Here is a 22,959-nt window from a genome sequence, read left to right on the forward strand (position 1 = left end):
AAGCAGCAGTGTTCATGTAAAAGGTGCTGTGTAGAAAGTGGTGGTGATGTAAAAGGTGCAGTGCAGGCAGCAGTGGTGGTGATGTAGAAGGTGCAGTGCAGGAAGCAGCAATGATCCTGTAGATAGTGCACTACAGGAAACAATGGTGGTAATGTATGATGTTCAGAGCAGGAAGCAGTGATAGTGATGCAGAAGATGCAGTGCAGGAAGCAGCAGTGATTGTGTAGACAGTGCAGTGCATGGGGCAGTGTTAGAACTCTCCTGTTAGGTTTTTTCTAGTTTGCTGGTCACATGACCATTTTTGCCTATTTAATCCGGCTCCGCCCTCCTGGCCTTGCTGGACTTCATTGTATTTACTACTCTTGAGCTAGCTTGGTACTCTGTTACCGTTCTCTGTTAGTTTTGCTAGGTCTTTGGACCTCTATGTTCTTTGTTGTGTGTTTGTCTTTGACTGCTACAATTTCTGCTAGGAGGTGTCCAACTTTATCCCAGTCCCTAGTTCTTGTAGGGATTCCTCCCTTGCATCTATAGGTCTTCGTACAGACTAGCCGAGGACTTTAGCGGGTCTGATCGCAGGATCAGGTTCCCCGTTACATCGTAGGGATCCAGTTTAGTTTGATTGTAGGGACAGATCTCCTGTCTTTCCTTAGTGCTTGTAGCAGATCATAACAGTAAGTCCAGCCCAAAGAATTTCTCTAAGGAAAGACCTCCAGTTTCCATCATGGTCTCGGTTCAAGATTTGGCTCAACGCTTGCAGGGACTCTCTCTGGAGGTGGCCGAGCTCCAACAACACTTGAGTAGCTGTTCTGGAGCACATTTGGTAGAGCCAAAGGTACGTCTGCCTGATCTATTTTTTGGTGAACAACAAGATTTTTTTTCTTTTAAAAATGCTTGTTTATTGTATTTTCGTTTAAGACCCGGATCCTCTGGTGATGAATCACAGCGCATAGGGTTCATAATGTCACTTTTGCGCAAGGATCCTCAGGGATGGGCTTTTTCTCTCCAACCTAGTGATCCGTGCTTTAGATCAGTGGATAGTTTTTTTTCTGCTTTGGGTTTGTTGTACGATGATCCTGATCGTGTCTCATCTGCTGAGTCTGAATTGAGACGTTTGAGGCAGGGATCAGGTAACGTGGAAAAGTATTGTTCTCACTTCCGTCGGTGGTCTGCCCAGGTGGGGTGGAACGATTCAGCTTTGAAAAGTTTGTTTCTGGCGGGGCTAGGTGAAAGGGTTAAAGATTTGCTGATTGCTTATCCTACACCTGGAAACTTGCAGGAGGCTATGCAATTAGCTATACGGGTGGACAGGAGACTGCGTGCAAGGGTTAATGAGAGCAAATCCTCTGCTATGTCAGCTCAGAGTCTTGAGAGGGTCTGTGCTGACAAAGGAGAGCCGATGGAGATTGGGGCGATGACACCCCGCTCTCAGGAAAAAGACCGCAGGCTTTCTGAAGGTTTGTGCTTCTATTGCGGAAATTCTGGTCATTTTATTAAGAACTGTGTGCTTCGTATGAACAAAGAAAAAAAAAAATGGTCAGTTATGCCCGTATTGCCTGTTTAAATACAAAGGGAGTATTCCTATCTGCTACTACCGCTGCTCAGGAAGAATTAATTGAATTTCGGGTATTTGTGGATTATGGTTCTACTCTGAATGTGATTGATGGGGGATTCTTGGAAAAACTTACATTAAAACCTAAACCTTTGTCATCCCCTATTGCTGTGGTTTCTGTCGATGGCTCTCCCTTGAAGAGTGTTACTCACAAGGTCTGTGAATTTCCCCTCACTATTAATGGTATTCATCAAGAGAATTTGGATTTGGTAGTATTGAATAATTTGCCTTCTCCAGTAATATTGGGGTTGCCCTGGTTAAAATTGCATAATCCTGTACTGGATTGATCTACCAATGAAATTAAGTCCTGGAGCCCTAAATGTTATGACAAGTGTTGTAACGGACGTATTGCTGCGGTGGAAAAAGGGGAATTACCTGTACCTATTCAGGATTTTTGGAGAGTTTTTTCTGAGGAGGAGTCACAAATTTTGCCTCCCCATAGAGACTATGATTGTACCATTGAATTTGTCCCTGGAGCGACTCTTCCTAAAAGTCGTTTATTTAATCTTACTATTCCTGAGAGAAAGGCTTTGGAGGAATACATACAGACAAGCTTGGCCGCCGGTCACATTAGGCCTTCCAAGTCTCCTGTGGCTGTTGGATTTTTTTTTGTTAAAAAAAAAGATGGCGGTTTACGTCCTTGTCTGGACTTTCGTGAGATTAATAAAATTACTGTACGCAATCCTTACCCACTGCCATTGATTCCTGATTTGTTTAACCAGTTAGTGGGGGCCAAGTGGTTCTCTAAAATTGATCTCCGGGGGGCATACAATTTGTTGCGCATGAAGGAGGGTGATGAATGGAAGACTGCTTTTAACTCTCCTGTGGGTCATTTTGAGAATCTGGTTATGCCTTTTGGTCTTACCAACACACCAGCATTTTTTCAGAATCTTATTAATGACATCCTTAGACCTTTGATCGGCAAAAATGTGGTTGTGTATTTGGATGACATTCTGATTTATTCGCCTGATCTGGAGTCTCATTGGCGGAGCATACGTGAGGTTTTACAGTTATTAATGGACAATTCGCTTTTTGCTAAGCTAGAGAAATGTGAGTTTGCTGTACAGAGAATTAGTTTTTTGGGTTACATTATCTCCAGTGAAGGTTTTGAGATGGACCCGGTTAAAGTTCAAGCTGTGCAGGAATGGCCTAGGTCTATTGGTTTGAAATCGATACAGAGGTTTTTGGGTTTCGCCAATTATTACAGAAAATTCATAAAAAAAATTTCTATTATTGTCAAACCACTGACCGATCTCACCAGGAAAGGTGCTAATGCGGTTCAGTGGTCTACTGAGGCCATTGAAGCTTTTGTGTTTCTAAAGGAGAGGTTCACCTCTGCTCCCATTCTTATGCAGCCTGATGTGACTAAGCCGTTTTTGGTTGAGGTTGATGCTTCTTCTGTGGGGGTCGGTGCGGTGTTGTCTCAGGAAAGCAAGGATGGAGTACATCCCTGTGCCTTTTTTTAAAAAATTTTTTCTGAGACTGAACTTAATTACGATATTGGTAATCGGGAATTGCTGGCTATTAAACTCGCATTTGAACACTGGCGTCATTTCTTGGAAGGTGCTGAATTTCCCATTCAGGTTTTCACGGATCATAAAAATCTGATCTATCTTGATGCTACCAAGCGCTTGAATGCCCGTCAGGCTAGGTGGGCACTTTTTTTCTCGCGGTTTAATTTTTCCGTTACTTACATCCCGGGTACTAAGAATGTTAAAGCGGATGCTTTGTCTCGCAGCTTTTCTCCTATGGTCAGTGCTGAGGAGGAGGAGGAGAGCATTTTACAAGAAGGTGTTGTGATTGCTGCTTTGGACTCCGTTTTGGAGGATGAGATTTTTAAAGCTCAGGAGAATGCCCCATCTAACACTCGTCATGGGAGGTTGTTTGTGCCTAGGACCTTTAGGAGAGATTTGTTTGTTGAGTGTCATGAGTCTCGGTTGGCAGGTCATCCAGGAATTTCTGAGACCAAGAGACTTGTGGGTCGCAGTTTTTGGTGGCCTGGATGGCAGAAGGAAGTCATTAAGTGGGTGCATCAATGTACTGTGTGTGCTAGATCTAAGTCTTCGCATGCTCCTGCTGCGGGGTTGCTTTGCCCTCTGGAGGTTCCTAGTGCACCTTGGACACATCTGGCTATGGATTTTATTACTGACCTTCCCCCCTCTGAAGGTTTCACGGTCATCTGGGTGGTCGTGGACCGTTTTAGCAAGATGTGTCACTTGGTTCCCTTCATCAAACTGCCCTGCGCTAAGACACTTGTTAAGGCCTTTGTCAAGGAAATTGTCAGACTACATGGCGTTCCTACTGACATTGTTTCTGATAGGGGACCTCAGTTCGTGGCTCGTTTTTGGCGTGCCTTTTGTGACAGGTTGGGAGTTCATTTGTCGTTTTCATCCGGATATCATCCTGAGTCTAATGGCCAGACAGAAAGAAAGAACCAGGATGTTGAGCAGTTCTTGCGTTGCTTTGTGGCAGACAATCAAGAGGGGTGGTCTGAGCTTCTGCCACTTGCTGAATTTGCTCTTAACAACCATACATCCTCTTCTGCTGGGTGTTCGCCTTTTTTTTGTTGTACTGGGAGACATCCGTCTTTTGGGTCATTCTCCAAATTGGTATCGGCTGTGCCGGAGGAGGAGAGTTTTTCCGGTGATTTGGAGAGAGTTTGGACGGATGTGCGTGATAATCTTCAGGAGGCTAACAAAAAATCTAAGAGGTACTTTGATAGGAAACGGCAAGAGGTTTCGTTTGCTATTGGTGACATGGTTTGGTTGTCCTCTAAGAATCTGCGATTGAGGATTCCTTCTAAAAAATTGGGACCCAAGTTTGTAGGGCCCTTTAAGGTGCTTCAGATAGTTAACCAATCTGCTGTTAGGTTGGAGGTTCCTACCTCCTGGAAGATTAATCCGGTGTTTCATGTTTCTCTGTTGAAAAAAGCTGATGTGTCGGTTGGTGACGCCTCTGCCACTGTTCCTCCGGTGGTGGAGGACGGGGAATACGAAATTTCCCGCATCCTAAATTCTAGACGGTATAGAGGGAGTTTGCAGTATCTCGTCGCTTGGAAGGGTTTCGGACCCGAGGATAACTCATGGGTGAGGGCGGATGATGTTTCTGCTTCCAGACTTGTCAGAGCATTTCACAGGAGGTTTCCTGATAAGCCCGATCCTAGGGGATCCGGAGGATCCTCTTAGAAGAGGGGGTACTGTTAGAACTCTCCTGTTAGTTTTTTTCTAGTTTGCTGGTGACATGACCATTTTTGCCTATTTAATCCGGCTCCGCCCTCCTGGCCTTGCTGGACTTCATTGTATTTACTATTCTTGAGCTAGCTTGGTACTCTGTTACCGTTCTCTGTTAGTTTTGCTAGGTCTTTGGACCTCTATGTTCTTTGTTGTGTGTTTGTCTTTGACTGCTACAATTTCTGCTAGGAGGTGTCCAACTTTATCCCAGTCCCTAGTTCTTGTAGGGATTCCTCCCTTGCATCTATAGGTCTTCGTACAGACTAGCCGAGGACTTTAGCGGGTCTGATCGCAGGATCAGGTTCCCCGTTACATCGTAGGGATCCAGTTTAGTTCGATTGTAGGGACAGATCTCCTGTCTTTCCTTAGTGCTTGTAGCAGATCATAACAGGCAGTGGTTGTAATGTATAAGGTGAAGTGCAGGGAGTAGCAGTGATTGTGTAGATGGTCCAGTGGTGGTGATGTAGAAGGTGCAGTGCATGAAGCAGCAGTGATCGTGCAGAAGGTGCAGTGTTCATGTAGAAAGTGCAGTGTAGAAAGCGATGGTGATGGAGAAGGCGCAATGCAGGGAGCAGTGGTGGGGATGTAAAAGGTGTAGTGCAGGAAGCAGCAGTGATAGTGTAGATGGTGCAGAGCAGGAAGCAGTTGTGGTGATGAATAAGGTGCAGTATAGGAAGCACAGGTGATAGTGTAGATAGTGCAGTGCAGGAAGCAGTTTCTAGGGATGTATACTGTGCAGTGCAGGAAGCAGACGTAGTGATAGAGAAGGTGCAGGGAGCAGTGGTGGTAATGTATAAGGTTCACTGCAAGGAGCAGTGATGGTGTAGATGGTGGTAATGTAGATGGTGAAGTGCAGGGAGCAGTTGTGGTGGCTCAGTGGTTAGCACTGTTGCTTTGCAGCGCTGGGGTCCTGGGTTCAAATCCCATCCCACAAAGGACAACATCTGCAAGGAATTTGTATGTTCTCCCGTGTTTGCGTGGGTTTCCTCCAGGTTCCAAAGACATACTGATAGGGAATGTAGATTGTGAGCCTCAATGGGGACAGTGCCAGTAATGTCTGTAAATTGTCTGAATTGTAAGGCGCCCCGGAATATGTTGGCGCTATATAAATAAAAAGATTATTATTATTATGGCGATGTATAAAGTGCATTGCAGAATGCAGTAGTGATCGTTTATAAGGTGCACTGCAGGGAGCAGTGGTAATGTAGAAGGTGCAGTGTGGGAAGCAGTGATGGTGATGTAGAAGGTGCAGGCAGCAGTGGCGGGGATGTAGAAGGTGCAGGGAGCAGTGGTGGGGATGTAGAAGGTGCAGTGCAGGGAGCAGTGGTGGGGATGTAGAAGGTGCAGGGAGCAGTGGTGGGGATGTAGAAGGTGCAGTGCAGGTGGCAATGATGATAGTTGGTGATGACGTAGGGGCTGCAGTGAGTTACTGTGAGCTGTGTGACGTCACGCCCTGTGGCTGCTGGTGTCGCCATCCCCGGGGTGCGCTGCTGAGCTGTGAGCTGCCCGATCAGTGACAGAGGCGGCAGCAGCAGCTCAGCATCCGCAGCAGGAGCGCTGACGTCACGGCTGTGCTCCGGGGCGGCACTGCGGCCAGAGGCTGCTGACAAAGGGACGGAGAACAGCGGGACCCGGAGAGGAGGTAAAGAGAGAGGGGAACCGGGGGGAGGGAGCGGGAAGTCACCGGGGGAGGGCGGGGGAACTACGTGACATCCGCACACACCGCCTCATCTGACCCGAATACACCGAGCCGAGTAAACAGTGTGAGACGGAGCCGCAGCGCGGTGTGCTGTGTGTATGTGCCGTCCGCTGAGCCCGCGGTAATGGCAGCCGCAGCATTGTGTGCAGGAGGGGAAACGTGAGACCGGGGGCATCCACATACCCAGCGGTGCCAGACACAGCAGCGGGGACGGGGCGAATAATACCTGTAATAATACCGTATAGTGACCATAGTAATAATACTGTAGAGTGACCACACCATAGCATTAATACCATATAGTGACCATAGTAATAATACCGTATAGTGACCAATGTAATAATACCATATAGTGACCAAAGTAATAATAATACCGTATAGTGACCATAGTAATAATACCGTATAGTGACCATAGCATTAATACCATATAGTGACCATAGTAGTAATAATACCATATAGTGACCAAAGTAATAATAATACCGTATAGTGACCATAATAATAATACTGTAGAGTGACCACACCATAGCATTAATACCATATAGTGACCATAATAATAATACCGTATAGTGACCAATGTAATAATACCATATAGTGACCAAAGTAATAATAATACCGTATAGTGACCATAGTAATAATACCGTATAGTGACCATAGCATTAATACCATATAGTGACCATAGTAGTAATAATACCATATAGTGACCAAAGTAATAATAATACCGTATAGTGACCATAATAATAATACTGTAGAGTGACCACACCATAGCATTATTACCATATAGTGACCATAATAATAATACCGTATAGTGACCAATGTAATAATACCATATAGTGACCAAAGTAATAATAATACCGTATAGTGACCATAGTAATAATACCGTATAGTGACCATAGCATTAATACCATATAGTGACCATAATAATAATAATACTGTAGAGTGACCACACCATAGCATTAATACCATATAGTGACCATAGTAATAATACCATATAGTGACCATAGCATTAATACCATATAGTGACCGTAGTAATAATACCGTATAGTGACCATAGCATTAATACCATATAGTGACCATAGTAGTAATAATACCATATAGTGACCAAAGTAATAATAATACCGTATAGTGACCATAGTAATAATACCGTATAGTGACCATAATAATAATACTGTAGAGTGACCACACCATAGCATTAATACCATATAGTGACAGTAGTAATAATACCATATAGTGACCATAGCATTAATACCATATAGTGACCGTAGTAATAATACCGTATAGTGACCATAGCATTAATACCATATAGTGACCGTAGTAATAATACCGTATAGTGACCATAGTAATAATACCATATAGTGACCAAAGTAATAATAATACCATATAGTGACCATAATAATAATACCATATAGTGACCATAATAATAATAATACCGTATAGTGATCACAGTAATTATACCATGTAGTGAACATAGTTATAATAATACGGTATAGTGACCATAGCAATAATAATACGGTATAGTGACCATAGCAATAATAATATGGTATAGTGACCATAGTAATACCATATAGTGACCATAGTAGTAATAATACCTTCTAGTGACCATAGTAACAATAATACTGTATAGTGACCATAGTAACAATTATACTGTATTGTGACCATAGTAATAATAACATATAGTGATAGTGGTAATAATGTAATAGTAGTACAATACCATAATAATACTGAATACTGATAATACTAATGTGATCATAATAAAATAGTAATAGTGCTAATAATGTAATCATAGCAATAATACCATAAAGGGATAGTGATAATGTAATAATATTATAGTAATATCATATAGTGACATAATAGTTGTATAATAATACCATATAGTAATAATGTCATAGGTTTAATAATACCATAACAATACAATAATAATACTGTATTATAATAGTGATAATAATGTGATAATAGGTAGAATACCATAATAGTGATATAATAGTAATAATACCATATAATGATAGTAATAATAGTAATACCATATAGTAATAGTGATAATCCTGCAATAATAGTAACAGTAATATAATAATAATACAATTTAGTGATAATATAATAATAATGTAATAATAATAGTAATTCCAATATAGTGATATAATAATAATATCAATGTAATCATTCTAATGGTGATGATTCTAATAGTAGTAATGTAATAATAATAATAATAATAATAACAATAATACATAATATAATAGTAAGAGTGTAATATTACTAATAATAATGCCATAATGTTAATAGTGACAGTATATGATTATTAATAATTTTAATCATGATAAACATAATACTATTAAGAATATCATACTAACTAATAATATTATTATTCTCATCACCACACAAATAATAATAGTAACAATAATGATAATGTAATTACACAGTGATAAAACGTGTCAGCAGGATGGGCTCTAGTCTCCAGTAAGAAGCTGGGCACTTGCTGGAAAAACAAATTCTACAGGGTGAAGGCAACGAGAAGCCTTCTCCATGGGGCAGTGTCCCTACATTATTGCCAGTACTGGATATTGGTTGGCCATAGTGTCGCTCGTCTGCTCTGGCTCCTCTGTGTAGTTGTCACACGCTGAGGAACCGATAGGGATAAAGAAACATCACAAGACGCTTACAGGTCTCCAATGATGAATTATTCAGTATTGATGAGCGGCTGAGCCGAGGAGCCTCGTGTACACAAGGCGCAACCTCATATCTGCACAGGACTCACTATTACAATATGGGTTTCTTAGTTATTGTGTTCTATAAGATACCGCAGGGGTGTAACTATAGTGGGTGCTGGGGTTGTAGATGCACCCAAGTCCTGAACCCTAGTGGGACCCAAAAGGTCTGTTTGGCCCATGTTAGGAAGACCAATGCTATGAAAGACCCCTGATAGTTGGGGGCCCTGGTGGAGATTTAGCATTCTGGCCCACAATCTTCTAGTTACATCCCGGCTAAGTGTCCAGAATATACCAGGACAGATTAATTTGTTTGCTCTCAGAATTTAGAAAAGAATGTACAAAAAACATAGCGCATACTATCACATCAGGTTTTAGACACAATTTTAGTATTATGGTATATACTAGGTCGACAAGAATGGAAGCAGCTCTCTGCTGTAAGATGGCCGTCCGCCTTCAATAGTTGTCAGCCATGCGCTCATTTGGCCAACAGATATTCATCCCAACCTCCCCTGCACATGTGTGCATGTGTTCCCAATGTAGAGAGGGCACTAAGCCACTGACACCACTGGCTGCTGCTTCTTTCCCTTGAGAACAAATTAATCTTTTTTTTTCTTGGACATCTCTGGAACAAACATCAGCTGAACATCTAATACATGTCAGATGGCCTGCCAGTCCCACCTAAATAAGCGTCCTGCCAACATTAAGTACAATGTGGAATTCCCGATTTGGGATTGACAGCATGTAAATATACGGGGTTGAATGAGAATTCATGTCGTTACAACCTTTTGTAAGTGTCGTCTGAAGGTTTACAGTGGGTACGGAAAGTATTCAGACCCCTTTAAAATTTTCACTCTTTTTTTCATTGCAGCCATTTGGTAAATTCTTAAAAGTTCATTTTTTTCTCATTAATGTACACTCTGCACCCCACCTTGACTGAAAAAAACAGAAATGTAGAATTTTTTGCAAATTTATTAAAAAAGAAAAGCGGAAATATCACATGGTCATAAATATTCAGACCCTTTGCTCAGACACTATTATTTAAGTCACATGCTGTCCATTTCCTTGTGATCCTCCTTGAGATGGTTCTACTCCTTCATTGGAGTCCAGCTGTGTTTAATTAAACTGATAGGACTTGATTTGGAAAGGCACACATCTGTCTATATAAGACCTCACAGCTCACAGTGCATGTCAGACCAAATGAGAATCATGAGCTCAAAGGAACTGCCAAAGGAGCTCAGAGACAGAATTGTGGCAAGGCACAGATCTGGCCAAGGTTATAAAATAATTTCTGCATTACTCAAGGTTCCTAAGAGCACAATGGCCTCCATAATCCTTAAATGGAATAAGTTTGGGACCACCAGAAGTCTTCCTAGACCTGGCCATCCAACCAAACTGAGCAATTGTGGGAGAAGAGCCTTGGTGAGAGAGGTAAAGAAGAACCCCAAGATCACTGTGGCTGAGCTCCAGAGATGCAGTAGGGAGAAAGTTACACAAAGTCAACTATTACTGCAGCCCTCCATCAGTCGTGCCTTTATGGCAGAGTGGTCCGATGGAAGCCTCTCCTCAGTGCAAGACATATGAAAGCCCGCATAGAGTTTGCTGAGAAAACACATGAAGGACTCCCAGACTATGAGAAATAAGATTCTCTGGTCTCATGAGACGAAGATAGAATTTTTTGTTTTTGGTGATAATTCTAAGCGGCATGTGTGGAGAAAACCAGGCACTTCTCATCACCTGCCCAATACAATCCCAACAGTGAAACGTGGTGGCAGCATGCTATGGGGGTGTTTTTCAGCTGCTGGGACAGGATGACTGGTTGCAATTGAAGGAAACATGAATGCGGCCAAGTACAGAGATATCCTGGATGAAAACCTCTTCCAGAGTGCTCTGGACCTCAGACTTGGCCGAAGGTTCACCTTCCAACAAGACAATGACCCTAAGCACACAGCTAAAATAACAAAGGAGTGGCTTCAGAACAACTCTGTGACCATTCTTGACTGGCCCAGCCAGATCCCTGACCTAAACCCAATTGAGCATCTCTGGAGAGACCTGAAAATGGCTGTCCACCAACGTTCACCATCCAACCTGATGGAACTGGAGAGGATCTGCAAGGAAGAATGTCAGACGATCCCAAAATCCAGGTATGAAAAACTTGTAGCATCATTCCCAAGAAGACTCATGGCTGTACTAGTTCAAAAGGGGGCTTCTACTCAATACTAAGCAAAGAGTCTGAATACTTGTGACCATGTGATATTTCAGTTTTTTCTTTTTTAATAAATTTGCAAAAATTTCTACATTTCTGTTTTTTTTTCAGTCAAGATGGGGTGCAGAGTGTACTTTAATGAGAAAACAAAAATGAACTTTTTAGAATTTACCAAATGGCTGCAATGAAACAAAGAGTGAAAAATGTAAAGGGGTCTGAATACTTTCCGTACCCACTGTATGTGGGCCCTTGGGTAACAGGGTCCCAGTGGACCCCTCTTCACTATTGACTTTTCCTCCTTGCCTTCCAAGACCTAAAGCTTTTTTATTTTTTGGTTGATAGAGTTGTATCTGGTCTTGTAATTTTTTTTAAAGGTAAAAGCTGTAGCTTTTTCATTATATGTTCCGTTAGATCTCTTTTTATTCATTTTTTAGATTAAGCAACAACAATTTTGCCATTTAAATTTTTCTTTAATCTTGGAGTTCTAAATGTGGGGTAAATATTATATTTTATCAGTTTATAGAGTAGCGCTTGTAGTGATAGTAATACCTAATGTTTATTTTATTTTTTCATCTTTTGGTAATAGAGGAATGGTAGGAATGTTTGTATTTTTTTATAAAAATAAAATGAAAAAATAGTTATGCCGTCAATTATATAATATTTATTTTTATTACTTTTTTTATTGGGCCTTCTAGAGAACTTGAACTAGAGATCTCTTGACTGTGCAATGCATTGCAATACTGTAATATTGCAGTGTATTCTAAAACTAGCCCCTGTGAAGCCCTGCCATGTACAAACATGGCACACATGGGTGAATTCAATAGACCATTGGCTACTATGACAATGCACCACCCAACCGGGGAAGCAAATGGGGATCAGAAGAGACATTTTCCCCATATTTCCAACCTGTTAAATGATAGCAGTATCTAAGAAGTTAAACTGCTGCCATCTAAGATAGCCCCCTTTGCAGCAGTTAGACTTGAGTGCCAGCTATTTAATACAGCCGGCACCTGCTCAGTATGTAGCAGGCCCAGCTCCTGAGCCCATCCCATACATGCAGTGCAGACATAAAGTGAGTGTTGAAAAAAGAAGCCTATGAACTGCATGTGGGAACACATATTGCATACGTACATCCGATGGGATAAGTCCATGATTTTGAGAATACAGCATTCACCATTAATAGCCTAGAAGCCAGACTCACAAGCCTTTTCCCCACAGATATTGTAAATAGTCTCTGAGGGGAAAAAAAAGAGAGTTACCATTGTTATTATAGACAGGAAGCAGCTTCTCAGTCATAAAAGTCAGGCGTGGATGGAGGCTAAGGCAGGGTGAGTGCAGGAAATGTCTAATGTTATCATTTTATCTAGATACTTTTTCTCTAGGGCCGTACGCTGCCTGCGTGCAGGATAAACATTTCACATTTGTATGGGGAGAAGCATTTTTTTTTTTTTCAGAAATCAAGTTACGTGATGTTTCCCAGCAAAACCCATCAGCAGAATACGGGCTGCTCTTTTGTGGCAGCCTGTATTCTGCCGATGGTGCATTAGCTATCATAAAACATACTGCGCCTGCTGACCGGCCATGGAGCTTTTGATTTCCTTGCAGCTTTTTTTTCCTCCTCCTGGTCTTTACTTGGCTCCCAGGTCGACTATGTTCTGATTTTGATGTATAAAGGACATCGTTCTCAGTAAATAACAGCCAAAGATATAGCTGTTATTGCAAAATACTGTATCTTTATTAAACAAAGTACAACATGTGATATATAGCAGTAAAAGACAAATAAGAGTGACTAGGATGAGAGACCAAATAGGGGTTACGATCGAAAATACCCCAAAGAGAGCGATGTCCTTTATACATCAGCATTATCTCTATTACATCTCTCTCTCTCCGTTTTGCATGTTCAGATTTTGATTGCGAGCTCTTCTTATAGGTTTATATGTTCTGATTTTACCTCATTCTGTGACTATTTTAGGGTGATTTTTGTTTCAGTTTTTATTGGCTCATCTCTATAGTCAATAATCTTCTTTCATCCTTCAGATCAGGTCTCTGGATTAGATTGCCGGCCCGGTGCCCAATTTTTTATTAACAATGTTCTTGCCGTATATTACTTCTTGCTTATCCTTAATTAAATACATAATTTTCATAGACAAGGTGAATATGATATAGGACACTCATTTGGAAAGGAACAGTTAATACATAATAATTAGAGAGTCTACAATTTTTTTTCATGAAGTTTATTAAAACAAGCGCATTAAGTGTTCATATACTTTGTATTATTGGTCCCATGCTAATATTACATCTGACATCTCGGGACCTCCAGTGCGTCCACCATGAAGTGACGGTACATACTTGTCCTAGGCGGGCTGATGGTAGAGGCAGTTTCAAATGGAAGAAAACGGATGGCTATTTAACGGACCAGTTTTATCCGAATAACAATGTTTACGGTATCTTAAAGAAAAATATCAGTTTTAGGCCACAGCCGCACTATCAGTATTTGGTCAGTATTTTCTCTCAGGAGAGGGAGCCAAAACCAGGTGAGGAACAATCAGAGAAAAGGTATAATAGAAACAAGTCACCAATTCTGCATTTATCACCCACTCCTGGTTTTGGCTCCCACTCCGGAGAAAAAATACTGACCAAATACTGATAGTGTGGCCATGGCCTTATATTGCACATTTGGTTTGGGATTTAAAATAGTTTCTTTTTATACACTTTTGTTGATGTGCTTTCTTTGCTGACTGCCCCCTAGAATCTACGTAGGGATATTGTTGTTGTGCAGTATTCTTATCGTTTGATATTGGTATTGTCAATAATAATTATAATAATTCTTGATGTTGTTATTCTTTGGTATCTTTTTAATTTGATATCGAGATTGTGTGCGATAATGGTATTTCTTACACCAGGATAAGCGGAGGAGACTCAGTGCTTGACATGACGAGAGTGAGTTGTTGTTTTTTTAAGATAAAGGGGTAAAGGGGTTTTCTGAAACTGGAAAATCCCCTTAAAGTTTTTTTTTCACTTTTAAAAAGTGGCATCCAAATGATAGAATTCATGTAAAATAACAAAATCCGTTAGTACTCACTCTCCCTGGGTCCAGCGCCGCTCCTTCTGTCTTGTGTTTTTGGTTGCAGAGACAACGTCACGTTAACAGCGCACATCACTGCTGCAGCCAGTCACTGATCTCAACGGCTTTCCATAGCAGAGTTCAGTGATTGGCTGCAGCGGTGTTATGCTGCAGCCAATTCATTTTACAGGAATCTTTGATTACAAATTAGTATAGTATACATTTATAGGGTTAATAGCCGTATCAGTAAGTGACAGCTAGGATAGGCCATCATGTAATGATTTGCTGGGGGTCTGACCTCTTAGTCCTCCTATGGTCATGGACATGACGGGCCACGGTACTGCGCCAATATCGATATGCCATCACTTATTACTTTTGCATTTTATGCTATTTGCACACATGCACACTTGGCTGAACTAAGAATGCAATTGTATGGGGGGAGAGTGGTGTGGTGGAGAGCGATCGCTGTCGGGCCAATGTGTGTTCATATCAAGGATCTGCTGTCCAATTCAGTTCCAATAATGATAATTGTTGTCATTTTATGTTTACTCTTCAGCTGGATGGATCTGACTTCACTGATTGTCAGTCATATTTCTATCACCTGACAGGTATTTAATATTCTGCCAAGTCTTCATTGTTTTGAAACTTCATTAGGGGACGTAATGAACGTGCCTCTCTTAGATTGTCGCAGACTTGGACTGGCTGACAGGGGAACAGGTGAATCCCCCTTTTGGCCCCTGTGTATGAGTGTCCCCCACTCTCATACATGAACAGTAGTTTGCACAATACACTTGATTCTCTATGTGCAATCTGCCCCAGTGTATTATTATTTATTTTATTCTTAATATTATATATTATTTTATAATTATATGTAATATTTGCATGTACCTATGGCCCCCAGAGTCAGTGTTACTAGTGGTCCCTTGACATCCCAGTCCGACGCTGACCACATAAGTGAGTCTACATTACCATGCATTGATTAAAACCGCGGCAGCGTTTATTGTTTTATGAACTATTATGGCCATCTTGATTCACAGCCCCAGCCTCAGTGCTCACCCACTTACGCAGTAATGTATCCTGTGCATGCTCGTGTTTATGTGATAAGTCATTTGCGATGATGCTTCAGACATTACACACATCTCCAGGCAGCTGCTGACTCTGGAGGATCAGTATGTCACGTGTAAAGTATCCGCACATACCTTGTGATAATTAGTATCATTATGGACAGTCACATTCCCTTGTATAGTATCGGCTTTATGGTGCACTCACATAGTGTACTATCACCAAATGTAACAATCAATTTACAGTGGCACCAGAACCCAAATTGTGGATGGTTCATACATATAGATTAGGTTAAACATTACTGTATGCATAGAAGATTAACACTTTGGCATTAGATCAAAGTCTTTCAAACCTGCCATCCTTGAGATTGGACAACTTTCTATTGTGTATGGGACCAAAGAAGGATTCGGGCATGTTGGATCTGTTCCCACTAGAGTCATGCTACTGGTGGAAAAGTCTGGTCAAGCCTATTTTTATATAGTAAAGCTTCCAAGTTCATGGAGAGTTGTCAACCAGACCAAACAAGTGCTCGGACAACGTATATTTAATGTGAGTTGTATAAGGGTGTTCGCCTGAGAAATTTCTGCAGTCACTCAAATTGCCGAATCATGACAGTGTGCAATGTGCTTGCAGTCAGGATTCCCCTCTATTTCCAGTGCAAGTGAGTGGTCACGTGACCACAAGTGTACTAATTACATACTTGCAATCATGTGGCAACTTGATTCTTATCCGCTTGTCTCAGTGCTCTATTGAGAGGAGTGGATGAGAATCTACTCAGGCGTGACCTCAGATATGCAAATCGCATTCTTGTGGTCATGTAATGTTGGAAATAGAGGGGAATCCTGACAGTGTGCACATTGTACACTATCAGGGTAAGTGCAGAAATCTCTCTTGAGTCCAGAAAACCCTTTTAATGATTGAATCTGTATTTTATTGTACTTAGTATTTATAGAATTATAATCATTGGTGTATATAAAGATGAGAGATGTAGCCTTGCAGTACTGGCAGCTTTCATATTGCTTAAGGCAGGGCGACCTGTTTGGAAACAATGCAGACTGCTGCTGACCTAACAGGCCATTCAGGTCAGGTCTCTGGCAATGTCTGTTATCTGGCTGCTGGCCTGCAGAGAGTACACGTCATGGAATGTGAGATTTTCCTCTCTTTCTTTACAAACTGCTTTTTGCTCTCATTTACACTTTATTAATAAGATCCAAATGTGAAAAGAAGCTCGGCGGTGGCCGCCACCACACACTGAATGGGGCTGTGCAGTGCCGCTCCGTCCAGTGCTCACATCTGGCCAGCATCGAGCTAATAACAGCTGATTGGTGGGGGCACAGACTGTCCGACCCCAACTGTCCTGATACTGATGACCTAATCCCAAATCTAGGTCAAAAATATCTTATGGCTGGACAAGCTTTTTAAAAGCTTTTTTTTGCTGCCTGAACTACGGGGAGCACGATTCAGACAATGACTGTGTTATCACTATCGTGTATATTCTATTCTGAAATGCCACAGTATTTCAGAAAAAATATACTTTGAAGATAACTAGTCCAAGACCTAGGTTGGCGTTTTCTGTCCTCCTCTCTCCTAGACTAACAGTTGTCTCCCTCCCTGTGTCTGTATAGGCCATACATGTCATATTCAATCTGGCCAACAGGGTGGTTTTACTTGGCGCACTTTAGCAGAGCAACCACCACTATATGGGGCCATTATTCTGTATGGAGGACTATGTGGTGCCATGTGGGTGTCTATGGCCGGATTGCCCTCATTATATGTGCGGCCCCGCGGCACATACCGGTAGACGGTGGCGGGGAGGGCCCCCGGACCGCTCCCCGAGCAGCGGTGCACGGCCGCTGCTTTTGCTTCGGCCGGGCCAGCACTGCAGCAGTTAACTTCCCTGTGCTGGCCCGGCCGCGTCACTGCTAGGAGACACGGCCCTGTGCGCGGCCGTGTCTCCTAGCTGTGACGTCATGCAGTGCGCGCCCGGCCTGCACTGCTACTTACCACCGGAGAGGAGCAGGAGGACTGGAGCCGAGCAGGGGGATGGTGAGTGTGTGTGTATGTGTATGTATGTATGTATGTGTGTGCTGGCAGATATCATTGTGTGATGTCTGTTTATATGTATTTTTGTGTTTCAAATGTGTTTATGCGTGTGTGTATATGTCTGTATATGTTTGTGTGTGTGTGACTGCGTGCGGCCTCTTGCTGAGTATAGATGGCGCCGTGCGGCCTCCTGCTGTCTTTGGGGGGGGAGGGGCGCCTTGCGGCTTCCCGCTGTGTATAGATGGCACCGTGCGGCTCCCTGTTGTGTATAGATGGCACCGTGCGGCCTCCCGCTGTGTATAGATGGCTCCGTGCGGCCTCCCGCCGTGTATAGATGGCTCCGTGCGGCCTCCCGCCGTGTATAGATGGCTCCGTGCGGCCTCCCGCCGTGTATAGATGGCTCCGTACGGCCTCCCGCCGTGTATAGATGGCTCCGTACGGCCTCCCGCCGTGTATGGATGGCTCCGTGCGGCCTCCCGCCGTGTATGGATGGCTCCGTGCGGCCTCCCGCCGTGTATGGATGGCTCCGTGCGGCCTCCCGCCGTGTATGGATGGCTCCGTGCGGCCTCCCGCCGTGTATGGATGGCTACGTGCGGCCTCCCGCCGTGTATGGATGGCTACGTGCGGCCTCCCGCCGTGTATAGATGGCTACGTGCGGCCTCCCGCCGTGTATAGATGGCTACGTGCGGCCTCCCGCCGTGTATAGATGGCTACGTGCGGCCTCCCGCCGTGTATAGATGGCTACGTGCGGCCTCCCGCCGTGTATAGATGGCTACGTGCGGCCTCCCGCCGTGTATAGATGGCTACGTGCGGCCTCCCGCCGTGTATAGATGGCTACGTGCGGCCTCCCGCCGTGTATAGATGGCTACGTGCGGCCTCCCGCCGTGTATAGATGGCTACGTGCGGCCTCCCGCCGTGTATAGATGGCTACGTGCGGCCTCCTGCCATGTATAGATGGCTACGTGCGTCCTCCTGCCATGTATAGATGGCTACGTGTGCTCAATATTGAGTCATAGCCTTACATTAATTGTATGTGCCCACGTTGCAGAAATGCTCCAGATTTTTTTTGAGCATTTCTGCATCTCCCTGGCAGAAAAAACGCATGCGGATTGTACATGCGTTTTTCCTGACAGGGACATGCTGATGTGAAGCGTTCTTCACATGCATTTCCCCATGCGGGTTGATAATAAATATATAATTACCTTCTGATGGCCTGCCGACGTCAGCGGTCTTGTGACCCGTCACATGACTAAATGACGTGACGGCAGGTCCTTTTTAGACCATCGCAAGCTGCCGGCAAGCCAGGACGCATCGGATAAAGACACCGGGGGCCATCAGAAGGTAAGTATAATATTTATTTTTTATTTTATTCTTTTTTTACAGGTTCTATGGTACCCGGGTCCGGAGGAGAGTCTCCTCTTCTCAAAACCTGGGTACCATCCGCACATTGAAACGCATGGATTCTGCAAGTACAGATGCTGTGATGCGGATTCCATGTGTTCCAATGCAAGTCAATGGCGGCGAAAGCGCCGCTTCCGCAAAATAATTGTTAGTGCTGCGTTTTTTTTCCGCAATGATAATCTGCAGCGGAAATTTCCGCAGCATGTGCACAGCACATGCGGATTATCATTGGGCAACGTGGCAGACCTTCTACCAAGCGGTTTTTAAGCGTTTCTGCAGCGGAATTGCCGTTGCGGAAACGCTTAAAAAACGCGTAGTGGGCACACAGCCTAAAAAAAAATATTATAATTAATATTGTGCCAGATTAATTTCGCGTGAACTATAACATGATCTATCACAGGGGATCATGTGACATGTCACGTGATACATCAGGTGTGTGTGTGTGTGTGTGTGTGTGTGTGTGTGGGCCTTCTAAACTGCCCGGGGCCCTTGCTACTCTTAATCCACCCCTGGTCCCACCACAGTATTCTTACAGCGCCATAACCTTGGAGGATGTGGAGACAAGATCTTCACATTTCCATTAGTAACACTAGATGGTGCCCGTAGTGTCTGTATATACAGGATAAGATTTATATTGCTCTTTAGTTTCCTACAAAGTGTTATAACACGGAGCTGCTGAACAGCCATTTCAGGGGGATTATGGAGAAAGGAACATGGCACCATCTGCCGTCTTGTTGTTCTTTCTTCTGGGACAGGACCCTTTTGTTTTGGTGACTCAGGGCGGGCCCCATCTTGCAAGGTCTGCTTGTGAGCCTAAGATTTCACAGCCGTCAGCACTGTCTGCGGCCAAGTCAGCTCAATGATTGGCTGGTCGGCGGAGTCAGGGTGACACTGCTGAGGCAGTGACATTGTAACCCCGGACCTGACAGACGGACCTGACAGACGGCAGCAGCGCCCTGTAAACATGGTCACATGACTAGCCACGTGGAGCGACACTGAGTATGGAGGGGGAGGGAGGAGAAGTGTTGTGCAAGTTATACAGGCTGGGAAAATACACCAGCAAATAGGAGGAAAAAAAGAGACAGAGCACAGGGTGAAAAACAAAGAGCGAAGGTTCTGTGAGCTCCAGGCGAGACGCTGAGAGCACGCCATAATATCCCTCATCTGTAATAAGTGGGAAATGTTCAGCCGTACCCGCTCCTATGACGTACAGCTCACAGCTTGCACGTAACATGGCGGCACACGTGAGGTAACGTATGACCCTGCTCTGTAGCTTCCTTTAGTTCTCGTGTGTTCTGGGTGATCGGGGTCTGTTTTTTTGTTCTGTTGGGATTTCTGCTGTTTTTCATGTAGTCTGCAGCCATATTATTGCCATTAAAAACACTTAAACCCCAGAAACCTGACAGACCCTATTATAGGTCAGAGGGATCCGCCAGAATTTACATCACTCTGTTAAGGGTTTAAGGACACAAGTCGTCATAGTATTGTGTCAGTGAAGGGGTTTTCTCCGATCTACAGGCTAGGTCAAGGGTGGGCAATTAATATTCCCGAGGGGCCACATAAGAGACCGTGACTGCTGTGGAGGCCGAACCAATAGGCTGAAATTAATTCTAAACAATATCAATATTAACTTTAATTATTATTTTATATTCATTTATTGAAGGTATCACTTAATGAGCAGAATTAAGTATGCTGACACCCCTATATACCATATAAGCCCTCACACAGCCCCCTACATACAGTACGAGTCCACACACAGCCCCCTATATAGTATGGACCACCACACACAGCCCCTATGTATAGTATGGACCTCCACACACACGCCACTATATAGTGTATGATCCCACACACAGTCCCCCTATATACAGTATGAGCCCCCACATAGCCACCATATATACACTATGAGCCCCCACATAGCCAACCTATATTCAATGGGAGGCGGTGACAGACAGTTGCCCTGCAGTTAGTTGCAGGAGATCTCTTCGTTTGGCATTACAGACACCTTGAGGCTGTCTCTCTAGGACCCAGCGGCTACCTTTCTCTGGCTAATTAACACCCTGGTCTGGGTGTATAAATACCTGCTATCTGCTAGAGGGAGGTGCTGGCGATACCCACATCACCCTTTGTGAAGGGTTGGAGCAAGTGCATTACTTCATCCTCTCTGGAGCTATGAGGACGGGTGTTCATTTCTCTGAAGTCGACTAAAAGCTAATCTATCTTCTCCTGTTTGTTCCCCCTTGTTGTCTTCAGTGGTCAGTGGGAACAACTAGCGCTCACCCCCTCCCTTCCCTAGCCAGGGCCAAACGCCAGGGAAAGACAGGGCGAGGTTCGCATGCGGCGATTGGTGAAGAACCAATATAGGGACGTTAGTGGAAACAGGGTGACACTAGATCAACCTAAGAGGTCTCCACTCCCCCCTTTCCCTAGAGTCTGGGCTCCCTTTCCCTCTTCCCTCTGTGTTGCACTAAATCTTTCCAACACCTTGCGTGAAATGTGTATACTGACGCACCGCAAAGTAAACACAATGTAGTGATATAATAAAGACTGCTGTCTGAGACGCATGCGCTGAATGATGGTAGAAGGAGCCTATCCGTTTTTGGTCAGTATTCGGTCAGTATTTTTTCTCAGGAGTGGGAGCCAAAACCAGGTGAGTAACAATCAGAGAAAAGGTATAATAGAAACAAGTCACCAATTCTGCATTTATCACCCACTCCTGGTTTTGGCTCCCACTCCTGATAAAAAATACTGACCGAATACTGACCAAAAACGGATAGTGGAGCTGTGGTATAAGGTTGCAGATAGCGGTGATATCGATGGGGCAGGGCGCACATGCTGTGGCCCATGTGCCATTGTTTTCAGCCCTTCGTGTGTCTCAGTCTGCGGGCCGGACTGGAACAGCCAGAGGGCCGGATGTGGTCTAGGTTATAACTTACTGATCGTTGGGGGTCTTACTGCTGGGATACTCACTGATCCGCAGAATGGGGAATTTTTATCTCTGACAGGGAACTTTTACTCCTGTTACAAACTAGTGTGGCAGGTCGGACACTCAACCACTACTCCAGTCATTTTTTATGGCTCTGCCAGAAAAAGCCGAACATAATGCTCACCGCCCCAGAGGGAATGAATGGGATGGCGGTCACACATGCACGCTGTCTCTCCATTATAATTGGGATAAAAGTGCTGATCGGTGCATGTCCCAGTAGTTGGACCCCCAGTGATAAACAAATGATGACTTTTTTTTCACCAGACAACCCCATTAAACTGGCCATACAGGTAAAATAACTCACAGTTGAACATTCGCTCAGCAGACAGCTCTTTCCTTAACACCCCATAAACTTATGGGGGCCTTCAGGCTAAAAGAGTTATTCAGGAAAAGAAATATATGTAAAATAACTGAACACTGTAGTAGACGTATCCTGATTTCCAAATATAATGAGGAACTATAGAGCGAGGCTTCTTTTGCAACCAACTGCTTTATGACAAGAAAATGACAGAAATAGCAAAGGTAAAGGTGCACGGCCTGGTGGCCTCAGTTCTTGATTAGAAATTGGTCACTCTTTTATTCCCTATCTTTTCTATGTCTCTGGCCGAATAACAGGGCGGTCCTGTGACCTTATTATCAGCCCGGCACTTGAAGGAAAACCTCCTCTATGTCTCTGAATGGAGAATGCAAATTTTCCAACATAAATAGATTCACATTGCTCAGGCACCTAAGGGCCCATTTAGACAAGCCATACTTGTTCGTAAAATAACCTCAGATCGACCACATGAAGGCCGATCGCCGGCCGTTTAATAACTTGTTTAACTGTTTGATCATACTTCCATGTCATTAATATGATCATTCTGTATGCATAGAACACCATTTTATTGGCAGCACAAATAATGTGCTACCCGGAATAATCATTTTGAAGCCAACTTAAAAATAGTTTCATCTGACTAACAAGCGTTTTAT

At 43.6% G+C, this 22,959-nt stretch overlaps 1 protein-coding gene across 4 annotated transcripts in view; it reads left to right on the plus strand.

The window, feature by feature from the left end:
* Positions 1-6,270: 6,270 nt before the first annotated feature.
* MOSPD1 (motile sperm domain containing 1) overlaps positions 6,271-22,959 on the plus strand; it is a 45,151-nt gene continuing 28,462 nt past the window's right edge. The window contains exon 1 of one of the 4 annotated variants that reach the window (XM_073641303.1): positions 6,271-6,481. Coding sequence is in view for 2 of the 4 variants with exons in the window: in XM_073641300.1 (XP_073497401.1) it covers positions 20,210-20,256 (47 nt within the window). In the remaining 2 variants the exon portion in view is untranslated. Of the gene's footprint in view, positions 6,482-6,544; positions 6,660-6,742; positions 6,767-19,938; positions 20,257-22,959 lie in introns of those variants that run through there. The other 3 variants (XM_073641302.1, XM_073641304.1, XM_073641300.1) reach the window with 3 other exon arrangements.

This window comes from Phyllobates terribilis, unplaced genomic scaffold (genome assembly GCF_046119375.1).
Source record: "Phyllobates terribilis strain yellow unplaced genomic scaffold, ASM4611937v1 Scaffold_7__3_contigs__length_470593459, whole genome shotgun sequence".
NCBI lineage: Eukaryota > Metazoa > Chordata > Amphibia > Anura > Dendrobatidae > Phyllobates > Phyllobates terribilis.